The following is a 20,041-nucleotide window of genomic DNA, read 5'->3' as shown; positions in this document are numbered from 1 at the left end:
AAATACAGTAGGCATACTTTTAATAAAATTCCAATTTCTTTCCTAGGACAATTACGAAAGTAAGTCATCTTTGTTATAAAGTATGTGCTTTTGATTTTAAAGTTTTATCTCTTCGGATATGTCTTGTGAACTGTTAGCTGTTTAGCTAAGTAATTTATCTAAGCCTTAGTTTTATAATTTATAGAATGGAATAATAACACCTACCTCATAGGGTTGTTGTAAGACTTAAAAGAGGTTACATATGTAAAATAGTTATCAGAGTACCTGGAAAATAATAATCCATCGGAGATGGGTAGTTACTATACATAGAAACTTTTGCTAATTTTCACAAACATTTTTATTTTATATTATTTTTATTTTAGTAAAAACAACAGAGAAACTAAATTTGCCATTTGGAAGGCCCAGGGTTATACAGAAGAACAAGGAACTCTGTCTTCTTTATCACAGGGAATATGTCAGTGGATTTGACAAAACTAGCAGGATGCCCCTTTGGAGTTCATATACAGTCCCTAAACCGGTAAGTTCCTGTGTCCATTGATTCACACAGGCTGGAAAGAAATTGTAGTTCTTTACTATACTAAAAGTTGAATTTTGATTTGCAGTAGAGATCCCAAAGGGAGCTCAATGGACCTGTGGCTTGTATTGATAAGACAACGTCCCAGGTTTTACTTACAAGTACTTGTAGGTGCTACATGGGTGCAAAAGAGGAATACATTGTGTTTTGCCTGGAGAAAGCAGAGTGTTTACAGGCCAATTGGTTAATTGGTATGGCAGGTAGAAAAGAAGATTTCAAAGAGAAGCAACAGGAAGTACAGAGGCACACATTTCATTTGGTATTTCCCAAGTATATGGTGGGTGCACCTAAAAGGTGATGGTAACTAAGTTATAAAGGGTTTTGTTATTTATTTGATTACTTTAAAATATTATACTATCTGCTGTGTACCATGGTAGGTACAGTAAACACAATGTGAATAAGAGGTAATCCTTCCCTAAAGGATCTAGTACTCTAAGAAGCCAGGCTAGACCTACATGTATAGGTGTCCTATGTTACAGGTCTCTGCAGATTGAGGTTAAGAATCCAATTGTTTAAATCCTCTTACCTCTTTCACTATCTGGCAAACTCCTTTTCAATTAATGTCACCGGGACAATTGGCTACCATAAGAAAAAGAAATATTAGATCCCTACTTCACACCACATACAAAATTAAATTGATGGTGAATTTATAGACCTAAATGTGAACAGCAAATCCATATTTTCCTTTGTGTATATTTTTATGACCTCAGGATAGAGAAGGATTTCTTAGCACACAGAACAACAACAAAAACAAAAATTACATAGAGGAAACTGATTAATTTACTACATTAACATTAATGTGTGACCAAAAAAATGAACTTATGGCTGGGACAATATATTTGCACTGCACGTAAGAAACAAGTGATGAGTATACAGAATACTAATTAGGATCCGGAATGGCTAGTAAATTTCTACCAATAAACAAGAGAATGGCAAGCATCTTAGTTAATAAATGGGCAAAGGATATGAACCAAAGGATATGAAACTTATTAGCAATCAGGGAAATGTAAATTCAAGCAAAAATCAAAGTCTGCCAAAAATCAGCCCAAACACTCCTTCATGGCAGGAATGGTTTTATTTAACATATTCCCCGGCACAGTACCGCTGCCCAGTAAATGGTTATTGAGTGAATGCATCAGATAAATTAATCCCAACCATTATTTTTAAAGAAGTAAAGATGAAGCAGTACTTCCAACCAGAAGGGTAAATAAATAATCAGGAAGCTTTTTTTGTAGAGAAAAATCTTAGTATTTTATATACAAAGATTCTGATGACAAACCCCTACCTATTACTGTTCTTGTTAAGGGTACAGATCTTCCATCTCTTTTTATGGAAAGGAAATGATTGGTTGTATCCAGTTTATTTACTCTTCTTGTTCCAATTCAAGATTTCTGGAATAAGCATATTTTGCCACTACTAATTATGGCTTTATGTGTTCTGAAAGTCAACTCTCCCGCTGACAATGGTTTAATTGTGGTCAGTGGTAGGAGAGCACTAATGTTGTTTTCCAACGTGAGCAAATATATTACAAAGTTACCTGAGTTCATATGTATGGTTAATGGCAACATCACTTTCTTAATATGCACAGTGTTCAGTTGTCTGTGATTTTCTTCAACATGCTATGAAGCGTACTATGAAACAATAATATGAAGTTATTTATTCCTTAAAATAATTTCTATTTTGTTTTTGATTTTGAAAGGGGCAGTATATTCAAGGCCAGTTTTATTATTCAATTCTCTATTTTGAAAAGTCCAGGTACCAGGGATTATGTGGAGTTAAGGGGAATGTTTATGTGTTTAATACTTTCCCCTGCTGTCTTGCATTCCTGAATTTATATGAGCTTTAACGGAAACCAAAGGCAGAGAGATTTCAAGTGGTCTCAGACTAAGAGTTTAGTACAATTCTTTTTTTGTTATTGTTTTAAAACTAGCTTCTTTGTTACCCAAAGTTCCTGTCCTTTCAGGATCCCACAGAACTACTTGTGTATTTCTCCTTCCATGTGAGAGGATGGAATTCTAGCAATTTTCTGCTTTCTAATTCAGAAATTGCTCTGTTAGTATGTCGTGGTTCAAGAAAATTACATACAAGGATGTTTTGAGATTCACATAGAAATGTTATAAATCATCTCTGTGTCTGAAAAATCAGACTTTACATAAGCACTTTTTGGAGCATGGATCCAATTGGCTTGTGTCTTTAAGTTTTATGGAACTTTTGTTTTTCTGTGGTTTTGGTGGGTTTTCTAATTGTTGTTGTTGTTATTATCTCAGAAGAGTTTGGGGGAAGTAGCTGTGATTTGAAATCACGGTCCTACAGCAATTGCTTCAAAACCATTAAGGTTGATCAGACTGTATAAGGGTTTTGCTTCTGGCCCTCCTCAGTAGGAAGATGAGAATTGTTTTTTATGTTGTTAGGTGGAAAATTAAAAATAATAGCAAGAATTACAATTATTTAGCATATCTAATTCAGAAATTGAATATGAAGTTGAAGGGCTTTTTCAGAGAAGAAAATCTAGTACACTTTGAAAAATCTCCCATAACTAAATTTTTACAAAGTCTTTTTTGTTTCTAAAGCTTGTTAGCACTGATATTGTAAATTATGACCCAAATGTGTTTTGTGAGTCTTTAAAAACTAGGGACATTATTGTGTATTGCAAAAGGTTTGTTTTTGTTTTTTGCACTATAAGAAATATTTTTCCCTATAGAAAAAAAATCACAACCAGAAAAATAATTTAAACGTGTATAATTATACTTACCATAAGGCAAGATCACAATTATCCAATCTTCAAATAAATATGTTTTAGCTTTGACATTCAGTCTACAGATAAGGAGAGTCTATATAACTTCAATAAAAATAGTTTTATCTCTTGTTTAAGTTCTATTTTGTCTCCATACCAGACTAGAAATGAAAGTATCTCACTTTCCTGTCTGTGCTTATCATCTACTTCCCTCTAAGAATTTTGAGAGCTAGGGTTCAGATTTCATCTGAGTGTCTGAATTCTATTTATTGTTTTCCTGACTTTCTATCCCCTGGCTTAAAAAACTCTAAGGAACTCTGAACAGATGGAAGGATGAAACTATTTGTGAGTGTGTGTGTGTGTGTGTGTGTGTGTGTGTGTGTGTGTATGTGTGTGTGTCTGTAGGGGAGTGGTGGGGTAGTAAGGTGGTAGTTCACTATGCCTTTTCTCAAGAGCCCAAGATTCAGAAATGATGTGACTATACCTCCCCTCCATCCTTCTAGAGAGCTGCCTACTGCATGATCTCACCTTTATGAAGTAGGCCATATCCTGTCTTTCCCAGTCTTGATGTATTTATATTCGGGGGTTCAAGTTTGATATATAAGAAACACATCTAAGATTTTCAGTTAGCAGAAAACGTGTAACTTTTTTTTAGTACTTTCTGACTAAATACATCCTGGTCCTTTTCTCCCAACCCAAAGTCTATGCCACTTTGAGAAAATAGTAAACATTTTGCCCAACTGAATTGTTTGAGCACAACTTCCATAGCTGCAGGCACATTAAAATTACATAAACTTCCCTCCTTAGGATTTTTATGATTTTAACTATTGAATATAGGCATTTCACTTTCCTTATATTGTGGAAAATGCATCAATGGCTGCATTCATATATTATATATTTCTTGAAGTAAAATGGTAAGGTGTGTGGTAGGAAACATCAACTCACAATATTCTGGGTGTCTATAGGGCTGACTGGGTCGGCTGTCAATCTCCCTAGTCCTCCCACTTTGCATCGTCTCTATGTGCCCCTTTACACTAAGTGAAGAAACCTTGTCATTCAGAATTGTTCACTATATGTTTTTGAAGGAATATAAACAAATGTTTTTAGCTTTCTAGTATCTGCACCAGAAGGAGAATGAAATAAATAGTGGGAGCGGATACACTGCATCTAATACTAATATCTTCATATTTCTTGGTCTACTCCTTGTTTTGGTGACTATATAGTCACCTCAGTGACTATATAGTCACTGAGGAGCCTCCTAAGAAAGGAAGAAGAGAAGATACATATTTGAGACTTTGTGCATCTCAAAGTGTTTTTATTATTCTATCTATATGCTTAATTGAAGGCTTAGCTTTAGAATTTTAGAAACAGTTTTTCTTCAAAATTAATAGGACATTAGACTTCTAATGTGTTTATATTTGCCTTTCTTCTTTCCATCTCTTGTCTTTAATTCACTTTTTGAGAAATATCTGTAATTTCATTTTCTAGAGCTTATTGAAAATTTTATTTCTGCTGTCATATTTTTAAATCCCAAGAGCTCTTTCTGTTATCTCTTTCCTTTTTAAATGCTTTCTGCTCTTTCTCTATGGATGACATACATACTCTCATCTCTGTGAGAAGTGAGTTTTCTTCTGCTGTCTGTATTGTCTCTTTTTCTTCTTGGTTCCTCTCCCCAACCCCAATGCATATCTGGTGGTCCTTGGCTGTCAGCTCATAGTTTAAGGGTGAGGCACTAAGCTACAGGGCTGAGCTTGCCAGCTGATAAGCTTCATTACAGGTTAATCAGGAGGAGAGCCAGACATTTTGTTGGGGACTCCCAATTGTATCTAGTTTTCTTTTCAGGATGGTTTGTTTTCCAAAGAAAGGACACTTCTCATGTGAACCAACATACACGGGGGTGATGAGACTGGAGGGAATCTTACCATTCAGTACATAGATTTTAAAATTTAATTCCATCGCTTTCACCTGCTTTCCAGGGTGCCTTGTGTCCTTTAGTCTGGTTGTCTCTTTGGATCAACCTCCCCAGTGAATAAAGCTTCTGTCTGGCCTCTTTTACAGACTTTCAACCTATCCTCTTCTTTCCAACTTTACATACATCCCCTGTCTTTAGGAGACTCCAAGTTCTATGCTTCTGGTGTTCTACAGAAGGAATCAGTTTCTTTGAGTTTTTCCCAACCAGAGGCTCTTTGTTATCAGCGTTTACTGGTTTACCAAGTCAAGGTGACAGTAGTAAACACATATGCCTATCTGACTTCCAGTTTCTGAAAATTTCTTATCATCTCTTATGTGTCTTCATCATTACTGTGCTTTTAATGGGATTTCAGAGGGGAGCAGAGATAAATGTTTGTGTACAATCAAGTTGAGAAATTTACTCCACTGCTGTATAGTGTTTTCCAACTGGAGTGTTGCAGCATGTTAGGCATACATCCTCTGCTTGTGTTTCCCCTCCTCTTCATCTCCTTCCTGTCCTATATCTCATCATGGAGCTCTCCTGCCTATGAATAGAGCACACAGTGTATGCTGCCTTTTCCTTTGTGAATTGATCTTGTACATTTTATTTATTTATTTTTCCCCAGCTTTATTGAGATATAATTGACATATAACATTGTGTAAGTTTACAACGTGTACAATGTGACGATTTGATATGTGCACATATTATAAAATAATTACCACATATGTTTTAGACACCATAGCTACTTATTGCTTTTAGCACAATATAGTGACTAGAGGAAGAACATTCTCATTTAATTTAATCTTCTTTTTTATAAATTATAAAATAATTTTTAAAGAAATATATATGTTGTGGGCAGTAGAGGGCATATAAATCAGAATTTCTGAAAAAATTAAATGAATAGCAAAATGTTTACATACTCATAATTGTATGCTCATCAAAATATGATTATGTAATACTGTATTACCTTAAGTACTTAGGCAGTGCGTTTATAGATGCCTGCTAGTAAATAAATTATTGTATTAGTCTTTAAAGTTGCAAAGAAAATTATAAAAATATATTCCTATATTTCAAGATGAATAAAGCATAGCTACAAATTTATTAAAGTCCCCAAATAAGTAAATTTATACAACTACAGCTTCTTTGAGTTAATCTTAGGTTAATTAGAAGTTCTTGCTCAACTGAAGAATATTATCCTTAAGTCATATCTGTATTTTAAAAATAGTTTATATTTTATTTTCAATTTTTATTTGCAAACACAGTATATATCACCACCTAAAGTTAGAGCCTGAAATAGATTTGGGTTTTTAGCAGTAGCTCCCATTATCCCTGTGCACTCAATTCAGGTTTTAACCTGCAAATATTCCTTTCCAAGGTGTATTTGATTTGCCCTTCCCATGTCCCTAACCAGAAGGGAACCACAGAAGAAAACATTGCTGAAGACATCCATTTCCATTGCTTGCGTAGACCTGATTCACTAACAAAATAAGAAAAGGTTAAATGAAAAACATTCTAGGGAAGTTACAACCCAAGTAAGGCGATGGGTGAGCCACAATGTGGGCGTCATTTTTTTTTTTCTTTTCTCTCTTTCAACAGGGAGACACATCGCCTCTTCCTCCCACTGTCCCAGACTGTCTGCGGGCTGATGTCAGGATTGCTCCTTCTGAGAGCCAAAATTGTTCCTTCTCTTTAGCAGACAAGAATATCGCCCACGGCTTCCTCTATCCTCCTGGTTTGTATAACTCTTTTTTAGAGCAGCAGCTTAGAAAGCCCTCATCAGCTGGATGTGGGCATGTGCCCTAAACATATGCTCCCCACCAAAACTACCTGCTTGGGCTAAACTAGCGGCCCAGGAGGCTTCCAGTGATTGTGGACTGGCCTGGAGCAGCGCAACAGCTATAATAAAGACTAATAAATTTTGCACTGGGAACCACACATCAGCTCTAATCTGGCCCAGATGTTCAGAGAGTTCGGCAGGTTTAAGTTTAATTTTAAAACTGAAGATTCTTTGGAGAGGGACACAAGCGTCTAAAAAACATTTTTTTTTTTTTCTGGTGACTGGCCAAGCTAAGGCTTGCATTGAGAATGCCGCTGTGCCTGTGAAGACAAATCAGGTTGGAATTGGGGCCTCTCGCTCAGGCTATATATCCAACAGCTTTATGTGGATTAAGCAGCTGAATAAACTTGAAATATTTTTTCAGGAAGCTTCTCTCTTGGGAACGTGCAAAAGCCATTGTGATTTTTTTAAAACCCAAATCTCTTCTCTGTTCAGCAGGGATTGTCATTTCCTTGATTTACTCATGAGATTTTCAACAATTTCAGCTTCTGAGAATGGGTTTTCTCCAGATATTTGACTCCATTTTTCCGGAAGCCATGACCAAAGAGGTCAATTTAGAGATTTATAATTTAGAGGTTCTGAGATTTATAGTGGGAAAAAAAGGCCTAGTGAAAGCAAGTAGCACATCAATGTAAAATTCCTAACAGAGAATTAGGATAATAAACTGGTATATCTTGTTACAATATCTAGAGACAATTAGAGCGCCACCAAATTTATGTAAACCCTAGGATAATCCTTAAATAGTTGCAACATTTTATTAATAAAAAATTTTAAATTGGCATTATAAAATTGTATCTGTTAAGCCCTAAGATATTGGTTGATTTATAAATATTTGTCTTGACAAGGAAATGAAGTGAAAAACTAATCAGCTTGTCTCAAAAAATATTAAGGATTGAATGAAACCACCTTCTAACTCTCCATTACAAATTGTTAGCATTTCCATTATAAGCAGATTCTTATGTTTCCTGAAAAGAAGGTAATGTTGTGTTCATTGACTTTACAACTTTCAAAGTTTAGTTTAACAAGTAGAAAAGGCTTGTAGAGGACTGTGAGTAGCATGTGAAATCTTGAAGAAAAAGGCAAAACAATCTTGCCTCTCCTGGCCTTTTGGTTCCCATACATTGGCCTTTCATTTGAGTATTAGTTAAGGTAGCCAAGGGTAGTTTAAATATAAAAAACATTATAATAAACATTCATAGGCTTGCAGCAGTTTAAATCCTCACAATATTTCAGTGAGAGAGATGCCATGAGACAAATGAAGTACAGAGGGACATAGCGCTTTGCCCAAGTGGGTCAGCTGGCGGGCAGTGGAGCTGGGATTCCAACCCGGGCAGTCTGGTTCCAGAGCGCACAGGCTCAGCACACACTCCTCTAGTCCATGTGTCTTCAAAGCCAACCATTTGTGGTGCTGTCAGCAGTCTTCACTGAGTTAAAACCCACTTTCTTAAGAAAATTTTACTTTGGAAGAGTTATTTATCATAGCATTATTATTTTATGTATATTCAATAACGATGCTTTCCTATCGGTATTATATTTGTTTTCTAGAGACTGCTGTAACAAATTACCCACAAACTTGGTGGCTTAAAACAACAGAGGCTTATTCTCTCAAAGTTCTAGAGGCCAGAAGTCTGAAATCAGGGTGTTGACAGGGCCACGCTCCCTTTGCAAGAGAGAATCTAGGGTAGAATCCTTCTTTACCTCTTCCAGCATGTGGGGGCTCCAGGTGTTGCTTGGCTTGTAGTTGCATCGCTCCAATCTCTGCCTCCATCTTCGCATAGCTTTCTCCCCTGAGTCTCTCCTCTTCTCAATCCTCCTTCTCCTTGTAGGACACCAGTCACTGGATTTAGAACCCACCCTAAATCCAGGATAATCTCATCTTGAACTTTTAATTACATCTGCAAAGACACTACTTTCCTACCTATCACATTCAGAGGTAATGGGGTGTTAGGACGTGGACCTACCTTCTTGAGGGTCACCAGCCCACTATAGGTATCAATCAAATGCATAAAACTGCCTGCATTATTGATGACTTCCATCATCAATAATGGAGATGTGCTTTGTATCTCTGTGTTTTGTGTGTTAATAAATTTACATTAGTATGTGTAATACTAATGGGCCTATTGTGTGGAATGTCATACTTTCTCTTATAGCTAGATTTAATAAAATTCATTTGTTTTGCAGCAAACAATAGAACTTCTGATAGTCAATATGATGCTTTAATTACGAGTAATTTGGTCCCTATGTATGAAGCATTCAAAAGTAAGTATATACTTAGATTATTAATTTTAAAACACCCAAGTGACTCTTTGAACTTCTAAACTAAACACATATTTTATTGCAATTTGTTCTTGTTATCAGTCATTTTGTTCTAATTTTTTTTTTTGGCCGCACCTTGTGGCATGTGGGATATTATTTCCCCGACCAGGGATTGAACCCGCGCCCCCTGCAATGGAAGCATGGAGTCTTAACCACTGGACCTCCAGGGAAGTCCCTGTTCTAATGTTTTAAATATTGAAACAGGAAGGATGTCTAACGTAAATTCTTTTCAACTTACTTCAACTTTGGGTGAATTGTTGCTAGAATTTTGATAATTTTTTAATCCTAATTTTACTGTAAAGAGCTAACCACAAAATAAAATTTTACTGATACTCACCATAAGTAAATGAAAAGTGTTTGTCCCTAGAGTCACAATTAATAAGGCAGTATGTGTATTCTGACCATTTTTCAATACAGTCCCCAAAGCAGCTCAGCCCTAGGGAGGCATTTGGAGACATATTTAACTGTAATTTTGAGACTGTAACTACATCAGCAACAAAAAGCTGTCATGGGTGTGGCTGTTTATTTTTGTTGCATAGGCTATTTTGCAGTATTACTCAATGACCACTGACAAGTATTAAAGCAGAATTGGATGCTATTTAAAAGTACCTGTTTATAATAGAAAATATTTCCATGTTCAATAGAGGCAGACATTTTTAACGCTTTATTCTTTTATTTTTAGCAATGTGGAATTACTTCCATAGTGTTCTTCTTGTAAAACATGCCATGGAAAGAAATGGAGTCAATGTGGTTAGTGGACCAATATTTGATTATAATTACGATGGTCATTTTGATACTCCAGATGAAATTACAGAGTAAGTAATTTGAAACAAAATGGACTTTTGATCTGGCAATAGGGTATCGTAAGGGGAAACCTCAATATTTAAAATTAAAGCTCAGTATTCTAAACATTACATAACATATTTATATAGAGATGCAATTGTTGACTATTTTCAATTAGTCTATCTAAATATTTAGCAAAATTTTTATATGGCAAAGATTTAAACTAATAAGCAAAGAAAAAAATGTCCAGGAATAGTTAGAAAAATTTTTATTTGGATAATTTCTAAACTAATGTGAAAGGGAAAACGTGGTTTTGTCAACGTTAAGGAGGTAGGGAAGACTCACTGTGCTATCAGTAAACAGAGAACCAGTTCAGCAATAAATAAAAAAAAATCAAGAAGTGACTATTCAAAATACTGCCCAGGGCTTCCCTGGCGGCGCAGTGGTTGAGAGTCAGCCTGCCGATGCAGGCGACACGGGTTTGTGCCCCCGTCCGGGAAGATCCCACCTGCCGCGGAGCGGCTAGGCATGTGAGCCATGGCCGCTGAGCCTGCGCGTCCGAAGCCTGTGCTCCGCAACGGGAGAGGCCACAATAGTGAGAGGCCCGCGTACCGCCAAAAACAAAAACAAAATACTACCCAATATTTTGGATAGTGGATGATTCATAAAAGTATCTCCCAGGAGATAGTGTAGGCTTCCTATAGAAAACTAGTCCCACTAAACTGTACATCTTTGGACTAAACCTGGTCATACATGTTGCTAAGAATTACTTTTGAACTCAGCACACAGGAATAGAGAGTTTTAGAAGTGTCATCCATGATTCCTCTTTATTATCAAAATGGACAGTACTGAACTATGGTACTAAGCCTAGATTATGTAAAGCAATGATTTCTACTCATACCTTCTGATAAGATAACATTCATCATCACTAAGTGTGTGGCCTTAAATTTTGTTTGCCTTGTCCTTATTTCAGTGTTTATTGATCCTGTCTTTCACCATTTAATAATCCTAGCAAACAATTTGATAGCACTTTACTCCATGCTAGGTATGCTTCTAAGAATTTACAGATACTTCATTTAATCTGAAAAACATCCACATGTTAGATTCCATTAGTTCCCATTTAGAAAAGGAAACTGAGGCACAGAGTGGTTAACTAACTTGTCTAAGTTCCACCGCTAAGTAGTAAAGCCAGAACCCAGACAGACTAGCTCTGATTCTAGATCACAGTAATACATTACTACTTATACCAGTTCATTTTCCTTTTAGTGGACTCATACTAATAGCTTACCTTTATTTTGCATTTGAAACTTTTAAAAGCACTTTCATGTTTGTTATCTGAGACTAAAGGACTGTCGTATCAGTTGTATGGATTTGTCCCTGTCTATGCTGCGAAGTTGGTAGCATAAGAAAACCTCCATGTTAAAGTTGAGGAAAGTTAGAAAGTCATAGACTATTAGAGGATTAGTACACATCCAAACGACTAGTAGAAGTGCGCAGCTACAGCTGAAATCCCAGCTCCTTCATGTCCAGCCCCTACTCTATTAGGAAACGTCACTGTGATGTACAAGTCAACAAAGCTAGGAGGCAGAATACCATGCTCTGCTTTTCATTGTATTTTAATATTTTCCCATGATGTTAAAATGACCAGGCTTGGACTTCTATAATCTTGATTCAGACTCATTAAGGTTTAAAAATGTGTGGTAAGATTTTGTATTTTCTATTTATTTACTTTCTTTTACTATAATTTTACCTTGACATTTCTTTAAAAATATAAAAAGACATTTCTAATCTTCAGAAGCAAAAGTATAATAACATCAAATCTTTTCAATTATGTTTTTAGATATGTAGTCAACACCAGTGTTCCCATCCCAACACACTACTTCGTGGTGTTGACCAGTTGTAAAAATAAGAGCCAAACCCCCAACGCCTGCCCTGGGTGGTTGGACGTCTTACCCTTTGTCATCCCTCACCGACCTACCAACGTGGAGAGCTGTCCCGTGAGTATGCTCCTGGAGAGGCCCTGGGCCCTGAGAAGATGATTAGTCAGAGCTCATCTGGGCTTTCATAAAAGTGGCTCTGACTACAGTATATTTTTTAGGTGTTTCATGGGTTAGAGTTGTAGTAAATATGACCTCAGTTTTGAACTTTTCCTTAGACTGTTGATCTCTATGTAATTAATATCAATTTAAACATGTATATGCTTACATGAACATGTGTTTATATATGCATGTCATATATTTTATTTAGATATATTTTATTCACATTCACTAATAAGGAAAGGGGTTGTATCTTATTAGCCTTTTTATTCTGAATGCAAACCTTAAGGTTCTGTCCCAAAGTTGGCACTAAATTAATGTTTCTTAAATGAATATGTAAATACAAAAATTCCATCAACTTAAAACATGAGGTCTGAAAATACATATATATATATAGTATGTATATATATGTGTATATATATTTACCTAAATACATATATACATATATGTATTTACAAAATAAGTTAGCTCGAATAACATTCCTTTTTTAACATCATGTATTAGGCCACCTCAAAACCTTTTGGATCAAGGCAAATTATATGTAAATAGTTACTTCAACTTCATATATGTTCTTTATAGAAAAACATGTGTATTCTGGTAATTGGGTTTTACTGAAGTCATTCAGCGAATATATTGAATACCTATTAAGTAAACACTATCACGATAGAAGCTTTTTAGAATGCACCAAGGAAGAATACATTGTCTCTGCCCTCAAGGAGTTCATATATAACTTTGATATATAAAGGAGATACAGACACATAAATGGGCCAGTCGATCATATAAGAATTATTTTAAAAATTAGAAGTAAGAGACATTACAAAGTTGGGATTCATTGTCAAATACTGTCGTAAGTATTTAGTGTTTCAAATTCAAAACACTTTGGCTGGAATAACAAATAAAGGTTACATAAATTGAGGTGGCAGAAGGGCTGAGCCCTGAAGGATGGGCGGAATTTGAACAGATTGAAAGGATTAGGAAGACTCTTCTGTGGAGGAAATGAAGAAGGGAGGGACTTGGCAACTGGCTGGATGCAAGAACCAAAGGAAGAGGGAGACTCAAAGCTGAATCAGAGATTTTAAATGCAGGTAATTAGGGGAAAAAAAAGAGGGAAGTTAGGAATGAGAACTGTTTTGGCAGGTAGGTAGGATAATTAAGTGTAGGTACATCTGGTTTGTAGAAATGGGTGTTCACATGGAAAATCCCATGAGCTAGTAGAGATGGAAGTTAAAGCTTAGGTTCTAAGCCAGGTTGGGATTCATCTGTTCAACACATAACTGCCTTCACCATACTGTGTGCTATGGGCAATACACAGATAAATCAGACGTGAATTCTAGCAGAAAAGGCTCATTGTCTATCACTTAGAAGCCTAGTAAAATAAAAGAAAGAAAAATAAGTGGCACAAAGAGGGACAGATAAAATGTAGTAGGATTTCAAAAGAAAAATACTTTCTGGTAAGGAAGGCGACATTCTAGCTGAGTCTTGAAGATAGGATTTGAACTTGAGTGTTGAATGGTTGCTTTCAGTGACTCAAGATGGATGGCAAAGTTTAGAGGCTAAGCAGCGGGTCACTCATAGTCCTAGAATGAGGAAGAGTTTCCAAACAAGAAGCTATCAGGAGATGTTGTGTAGTTGAATCTCTTCCTATTTGTCCTGTCAGAAGTTTATTTAGTTGAGACAAGGGGAAGCCATCATTCTTCACTTCCTCTTCCAGTGGCAGACTTTGGTGACTGATAGGGTGTGGTGCTCTTTTCCACTGAACCAGGAATAAATAGTTCTTTATCATAGAGGTTCTAGATAGCCATTTTGGATTGGTTAGAATGGGTGTGAAAAGAAGAAATGATTCGCTATCCCTGGTCTAGGCCCTTATTGTCTTCTATCAGGACTTTTGAAAATGAATTTTAAGTAGTTTTACTGTCTCCTGTCCTCCTCTCCTTCACCTCTGTATTTCACTATCAAGTTGCTCATCTTAAAATTTAGTTTTTCATGACGACATCCTTTCTCATCCATTTGATTGTCTATCTACCCTGAATAAAACTACAAAAATAAACAAACAAAAATCTCCCAGCCCGTACTTAAGGCTCTTCACCATTTACCCTCAGTTGACTTTGCAGACCTAAGTTCCAGGCGAACTGAGGTTCTTGAAATTACTTGAACACCCCTTGATTTTCCCTACCTCCATGTGCTTGCTCATGCTCTTGTCTCTTCTAGAATGCCCTTCTTTTCCATCTGCTAAAAATTCCACCTACACCTCAAGGTAAAGTACAAATGATATGAAGCTTTCCCTGAACATCCAATGTGGAGATGATCTCAAAATTAACAGGGCATCATCTCTATTGAATAAGACATGATCACTAATAAATTGGACATATTCCAAAATTTTAAGGAATTGGCAGTATAGTAATCAGACTATGATATCTATAAAGATAACAATGAGGCATAATATGATGAGTATGAAACAAACTTAAACCAAGCTATAATTATAAGAGAGATTGTGACATTAATAAGATGTGACTGTCAATTAGATATAGGGAGGGAAGAGAGGATAGAGCCAAAGGTGACTGAAAATTTAGGTGTGATTGGCCAGGAAATATATAAGACAATCAGTTGTTTTGGGAAGGATACATTTGCTGTTGGTGGTCTTCCGATTAAGAAACTAGTTGAGGGCTTCCCTGGTGGCGCAGTGGTTGAGAGTCCGCCTGCCGATGCAGTGGACACGAGTTCGTGCCCCGGTCCAGGAAGATCCCACATGCCGCGGAGCGGCTGGGCCCGTGAGCCATGGCCGCTGAGCCTGCGCGTCCAGAGCCTGTGCTCCGCAGTGGGAGAGGCCACAACAGTGAGAGGTCCACATGCCACAAAAAAAATAAATAAATAAAAAAGAAACTAGTTGCATATCTAGGAGGGTATGTGAGAAGCAGTATAGAATAGAACGCAAATGCATGAGTTTTGGAGTTGGGTATCTGGGTTCAGTTACTGATTTGGCCTCTTTGGGTAAACAACTGAGTGTCACTTTCTTCAAATGTATAAAAAAAATCATCCCCTCATGATGTTGTTTTGAAAATTAAATAAGATATTTCACATAAACCCCTAAGAATTCTAAATACATAGTAAGCAAATGGTAGCCATTATAAAGAAATCACATTTTATTAAGCAATTACATTCTAAAGTCAACATAAAGTGAAATTGTTTACAGATAAAATCACTCAGAATCAAATCACCCACAAAGTACTGTACATACACAAGCTGTACCCTAATAAGTACAATTCAGCCAACATTTCCACCAGCATTAGAAGAGGTCATTGTGCTTTAAGCACCCAATGAAATAAGCTTTCTTTAAGCGTCATGTTGTATGAACATTCTGCACTTTTAAATATTCTAATCACTGAGTGGGGGGAAGGTACTCGCACTATAAAATGTTTAAGGGAACAGATACCAGTTGTAGAAATGGTAGATTCACAATTCCACCTCACACTTGATGTAGGGAACTAGATTCTTATTTCCTTATATATTTTATGTCTTCCTTTGTTCTTCCATCATTTCTTTCCTCCTCCTTTTTCTTTTTTTCCCCTCAACTTTGTATGGCTGAATTCCTGTCAGATAAATGAGAACGCTGCCATAACTCCAAGTGACTATCATTATTGTAACTTAGTATATATTGGAAATGCAATTGGGGGTACACGGTTGTACTGTAAATAGAATTAGGGGTAGACAATACAGGTATGGAACTTGGAAGAGAACAGAACTATAGAGATAGATTTGGTATTAAATCACGGGAGTGAAATAAAATTTCTGAAGGGGAGAAAATAGAGAGAAGAGATCCAAAGATCAGATGGAGGAAAATGTCTATTCTTCCAGGATAGAAAAAACTAAAGTCAGCTGAGGAAACAGAAGGTGTCATCAAACAAGTAAGCAGAGCTATGGAAGACAAAGAAGGAACTTTTAGAAGCTTGGGGTAATAGCTAAGTGAAAGGTTTACAAAAATTCTACTGTTAGGTCATCCTTGACAAAATGGTTTTGTTAGTGTGATGGCAGTGATAACGAGACTGTAAGTGAATAAGGAAGAGATTAAGGAGGTGGTTAGGGGAGAAAAATACTGAAACTGGTATTGCCTCAAAAAACTAACAAACTGAGTTGTATTTTAGGGGTATACAATACTTCTATTTATGTAACAGGTCTAATACATATGTAATCAACCAACAAATTTTATATATATATATATATATATATATCTAAAAGCATATATTTAAATATGGCTCATAAAAACTTGATATACACAAGGCTTTTCTTCTCTTGGGATGCAGTGGTACAGCTAGAGCAGCTGTCTACAGCTGGCTTCTGTTCAGATTGGTTGGTGCTGGTGAACTATCTGACATGGAGTAGCTTGAGTATCACCCCTGCCTAGTTATAATTATGTTGTACTTAAGATCATTTAAGTACATTTCATTTCATTTAAGATCATTAAGATCATTTCATTGCAGTTTTAAAAAAGCGAAGACTGTCAGGTGTTCCCTAAACATTCAGTTAGATGGATACCAAATAAGCTGGGAGAAAATAGAGTTATAAAAGCCATGGGGGGGAAACTTTATGAAAAACATCATCAAAACTATTAAATGTTACTAAAATGTGAAATAATGCAAGCAAGAAAAAAAGACTGAATTGGATTCCCATTAGAAATATGAGTTAATATTAGTACATCACATATATATTTTAAAAAATAATAACTCACCTCATGAATCTCACATGGAGAAATACTTCAGAGGTTCAAAACAGTGGTTTTGTCTTATACTTCCTCTGGCTCAAATAGTACCTGCCTATTTTAATCTTGCATATTTAAAAAACAAGTGAACCAGTATGCTGAAGTCAACTGAAAGTCATTTAAGCAGACTCATCTAATTAAACAAACTTGTAAACTTTCTTACTTTTAAAAAATTTAACTGGAAATTTAGCAATATCATATGAATATCAGGAAATTAATAAATAAAGAATAAGGAATTTCACAGAAATCCATGGCTCTAAATTATTGCACTAACCTTTATATATACAGTATATATAGTATAAAACATTTTTTTTACTATACTATTTATTATACTATTTTAAACTATACTGTTTTTTATATGTAGTTAAAAACCTATTGAAAGTCAAATGGCCAAGAAATATCTGAAAAGATACTCAATATAACTCAGGGTAATAACACTTAAACAGGGATAAAGCACTATTTCACATCATGGTTTGGTAAGGATGTGGGGAAATGGGGATTATCCTCCATTGCCAATGGAACTATAAATTGGTATAAACACTTTGAGGAGTGCTAGGTTTAATATCTGGTGAAGTTAAAGTTACATGTACTCTATGACCCAGCAATTCCATTTCTATATCCTAGAAACTCATGTTCTTGAACACAGAAGACATGTGGTAATTTATCATGACACTATTATTTATAATGCCAAAAATACTAGCAATGTGGCAATGAAAAAAATAACCTGTGCTACCACAAACCATAGCTAAAAACAAAAGACTTAACTAGATCTAGATATTTCACTATGAATAGATTACAAACATAATATTGAATGAAAAAGTAATTATAGAATGCCACTTACATGATTTCTATAAATTTGAAAACATAAATCAATGCTATATATTGTATACTGATGTGCAGTAAAAGTGTAAAAACACAAACTGGATTCACACTGACTCATGATAACGATTAACTCTGAGTAGAGGAATGTGGGGACTTAACTTCATCTCTAATGTCTCATTTTTTTAAAAAAATTGTATCTGAAGTAAATATAAAAATGGCTGTGGGCTTCCCTGGTGGCGCTGGGCCCGTGAGCCATGGCCGCTGAGCCTGCGCGTCCGGAGCCTGTGCTCCGCAACGGGAGAGGCCACAACAGTCAGAGGCCCGAGTACCGCAAAAAAAAAAGAAAAAAAGCAACAACAACAACCAAAAAAACCCAGGAAAAAGGACAACTTCTAAGTTATAAAAGATCTTTCTGTTAATGAAAAATCATGCCCCAGGGAAAATAGTCTTTTGTTTTTCTTTTTCAGGGAAATAAACCAGAAGCTCTTTGGATTGAAGAAAGATTCAACGCACATGTTGCCCGGGTCCGTGATGTGGAACTTCTTACTGGGCTTGACTTTTATCAGGAAAAATTCCAGCCTGTCTCTGAAATTTTGCAACTAAAGACATATTTGCCCACATTTGAAACCATTATTTAACTTAATATATAAAACAACTTTGGCAAACTGTAAATGATTTTTTCTGCTGAAGAATGTAAAAGTTTTCTATTTTTCCTTGACTCCTCTAAACGCCATGTTGTATAATTTTCATTATTCTCTTCTCTTCTTCATTTCAATAAAAACATATTATTTTAAAGTTACACTTTTTTTGCCAGAGATTGTGCTATGTTGTTCCTTGCTTATTATATGTATTATCTCACTTATAATCCTGGGCTATATTTTTCTTCCCAGCATTATCTAAATAGAAGGGAGAGTAGGAGAAGTAGGTCTCCCTTTTGAATCAGTTCTACATCAGTTTTGTTATGAATCTTTTTATACTTGGCAATCAGGCAATATTTATTAAAATAAAAAGTACACATTACCTTTATTCAGTAATTTCATTTGTAAAAGTGGTGTCAACAGATATGCATGAAATGCATGGAAATATCATCTTTTACGAAGACCAGAAGGTAACCTAAAAGACTTGTTGAGCAAATTATGGAGTTTATTTAAGCAATCAATGGGATGCGATTCCACTACTATAAAGAAAGAAATTGATCTACATATTGACTGTATGACTATTGTTAAATGAAGAGAAGTGGTACAATAGCATGTATAGTATACTATCATTTTTCAGGGGCTGGCAAAACTTCTCTTTAAGTGTTGGATAATAAAATTTTTCAGGCTGTACAGACTCTGCTGCAACTACTTAACTCTGCCATTACACCAAGGAAGTAGTCATAGATAATATGTAAAAGGAATTGGAGTAACTGGTGTCCAACAAAACTTTATTTACAAAAGTAGATGGGGGGCTGGAGTTGGCCCATGGTCTGAAGTTTGTCAACCTTGATTTGTACACTAAAGCCAGGGTGGAGAGAGGCAGGAATTAATACTAAGAGACAGAGGAAGATAAAATTTTTATCTTGTGACTTTTGGCGTTGCATAAAATTTTTAAAAAACTCTCTCTATATGTATCTCTTTAATTTTTCAAAATGTGATTATTAAGCAAAGAGATCCCAGTACTCATTTGGGAGGCAATATCATTGGTCAGATTTTTGGATTTGCAGACTGGCAATGTTCCAGATTCATTTCTGATATATATAGACCAGTTCATACAGGGGACACAGGCTTTGCTGGTGAGAAAAAATCTTGTGGCACGAGCTTCAAAAAAACAAATTATTTCTATTAGGACTTCAATGGAATTATGGTCATTAATTACAAGTAATTTAAATATTAGCTTAGGGCCATTGGGTTTTTTTTTTAACTCTACTTATAGAGTTAGTTTTAAAACGTACAATTCAGAGAAGCTGAAAGACAAGACAAAAATTGGAAACTATTTCCAGCTATGTGGCAAAAATGTTGATGCCCTGTATACAGACAGAATTCCTCCAATCAGTGGTCCCCTGCCCCACTGTGGCCTGGAAACCAGCTAAGATAACCTGGAATTTAGATTCCACTATGGGGGGAGACAAGTGAAGGATGGTTACAACCTTGAACTGAGTTTAACTCTGGTTGTCCTCATTGCTTCTGAGTTTCTCTTAAAGCAACTAAATTGTTTTTGATATCAGATCAAATGGGTGCTCAACATAGAAATAAA

The 20,041-nt window shown here is 35.8% G+C and overlaps 1 protein-coding gene across 1 annotated transcript in view; it reads left to right on the top strand.

Annotated features, from left to right (window-relative positions):
* Positions 1-18,750, top strand: part of ENPP3 (ectonucleotide pyrophosphatase/phosphodiesterase 3) — a 64,658-nt gene extending 45,908 nt beyond the window's left edge. The window contains exons 20-25 of the mRNA XM_060029948.1: positions 363-517; positions 6,856-6,991; positions 9,278-9,355; positions 10,095-10,227; positions 12,036-12,192; positions 18,274-18,750. Coding sequence (XP_059885931.1) covers positions 363-517; positions 6,856-6,991; positions 9,278-9,355; positions 10,095-10,227; positions 12,036-12,192; positions 18,274-18,444 — 830 coding nt within the window. The 3' untranslated portion in view covers positions 18,445-18,750. The remainder of the gene's footprint in view (positions 1-362; positions 518-6,855; positions 6,992-9,277; positions 9,356-10,094; positions 10,228-12,035; positions 12,193-18,273) is intronic.
* Positions 18,751-20,041: the final 1,291 nt, after the last annotated feature.

Source organism: Delphinus delphis, chromosome 14 (assembly GCF_949987515.2).
Source record: "Delphinus delphis chromosome 14, mDelDel1.2, whole genome shotgun sequence".
Taxonomy (NCBI): domain Eukaryota; kingdom Metazoa; phylum Chordata; class Mammalia; order Artiodactyla; family Delphinidae; genus Delphinus; species Delphinus delphis.
The sequence above is the reverse complement of the archived record's forward strand: the minus strand, read 5'-3'. Positions and strand labels throughout refer to the sequence as shown.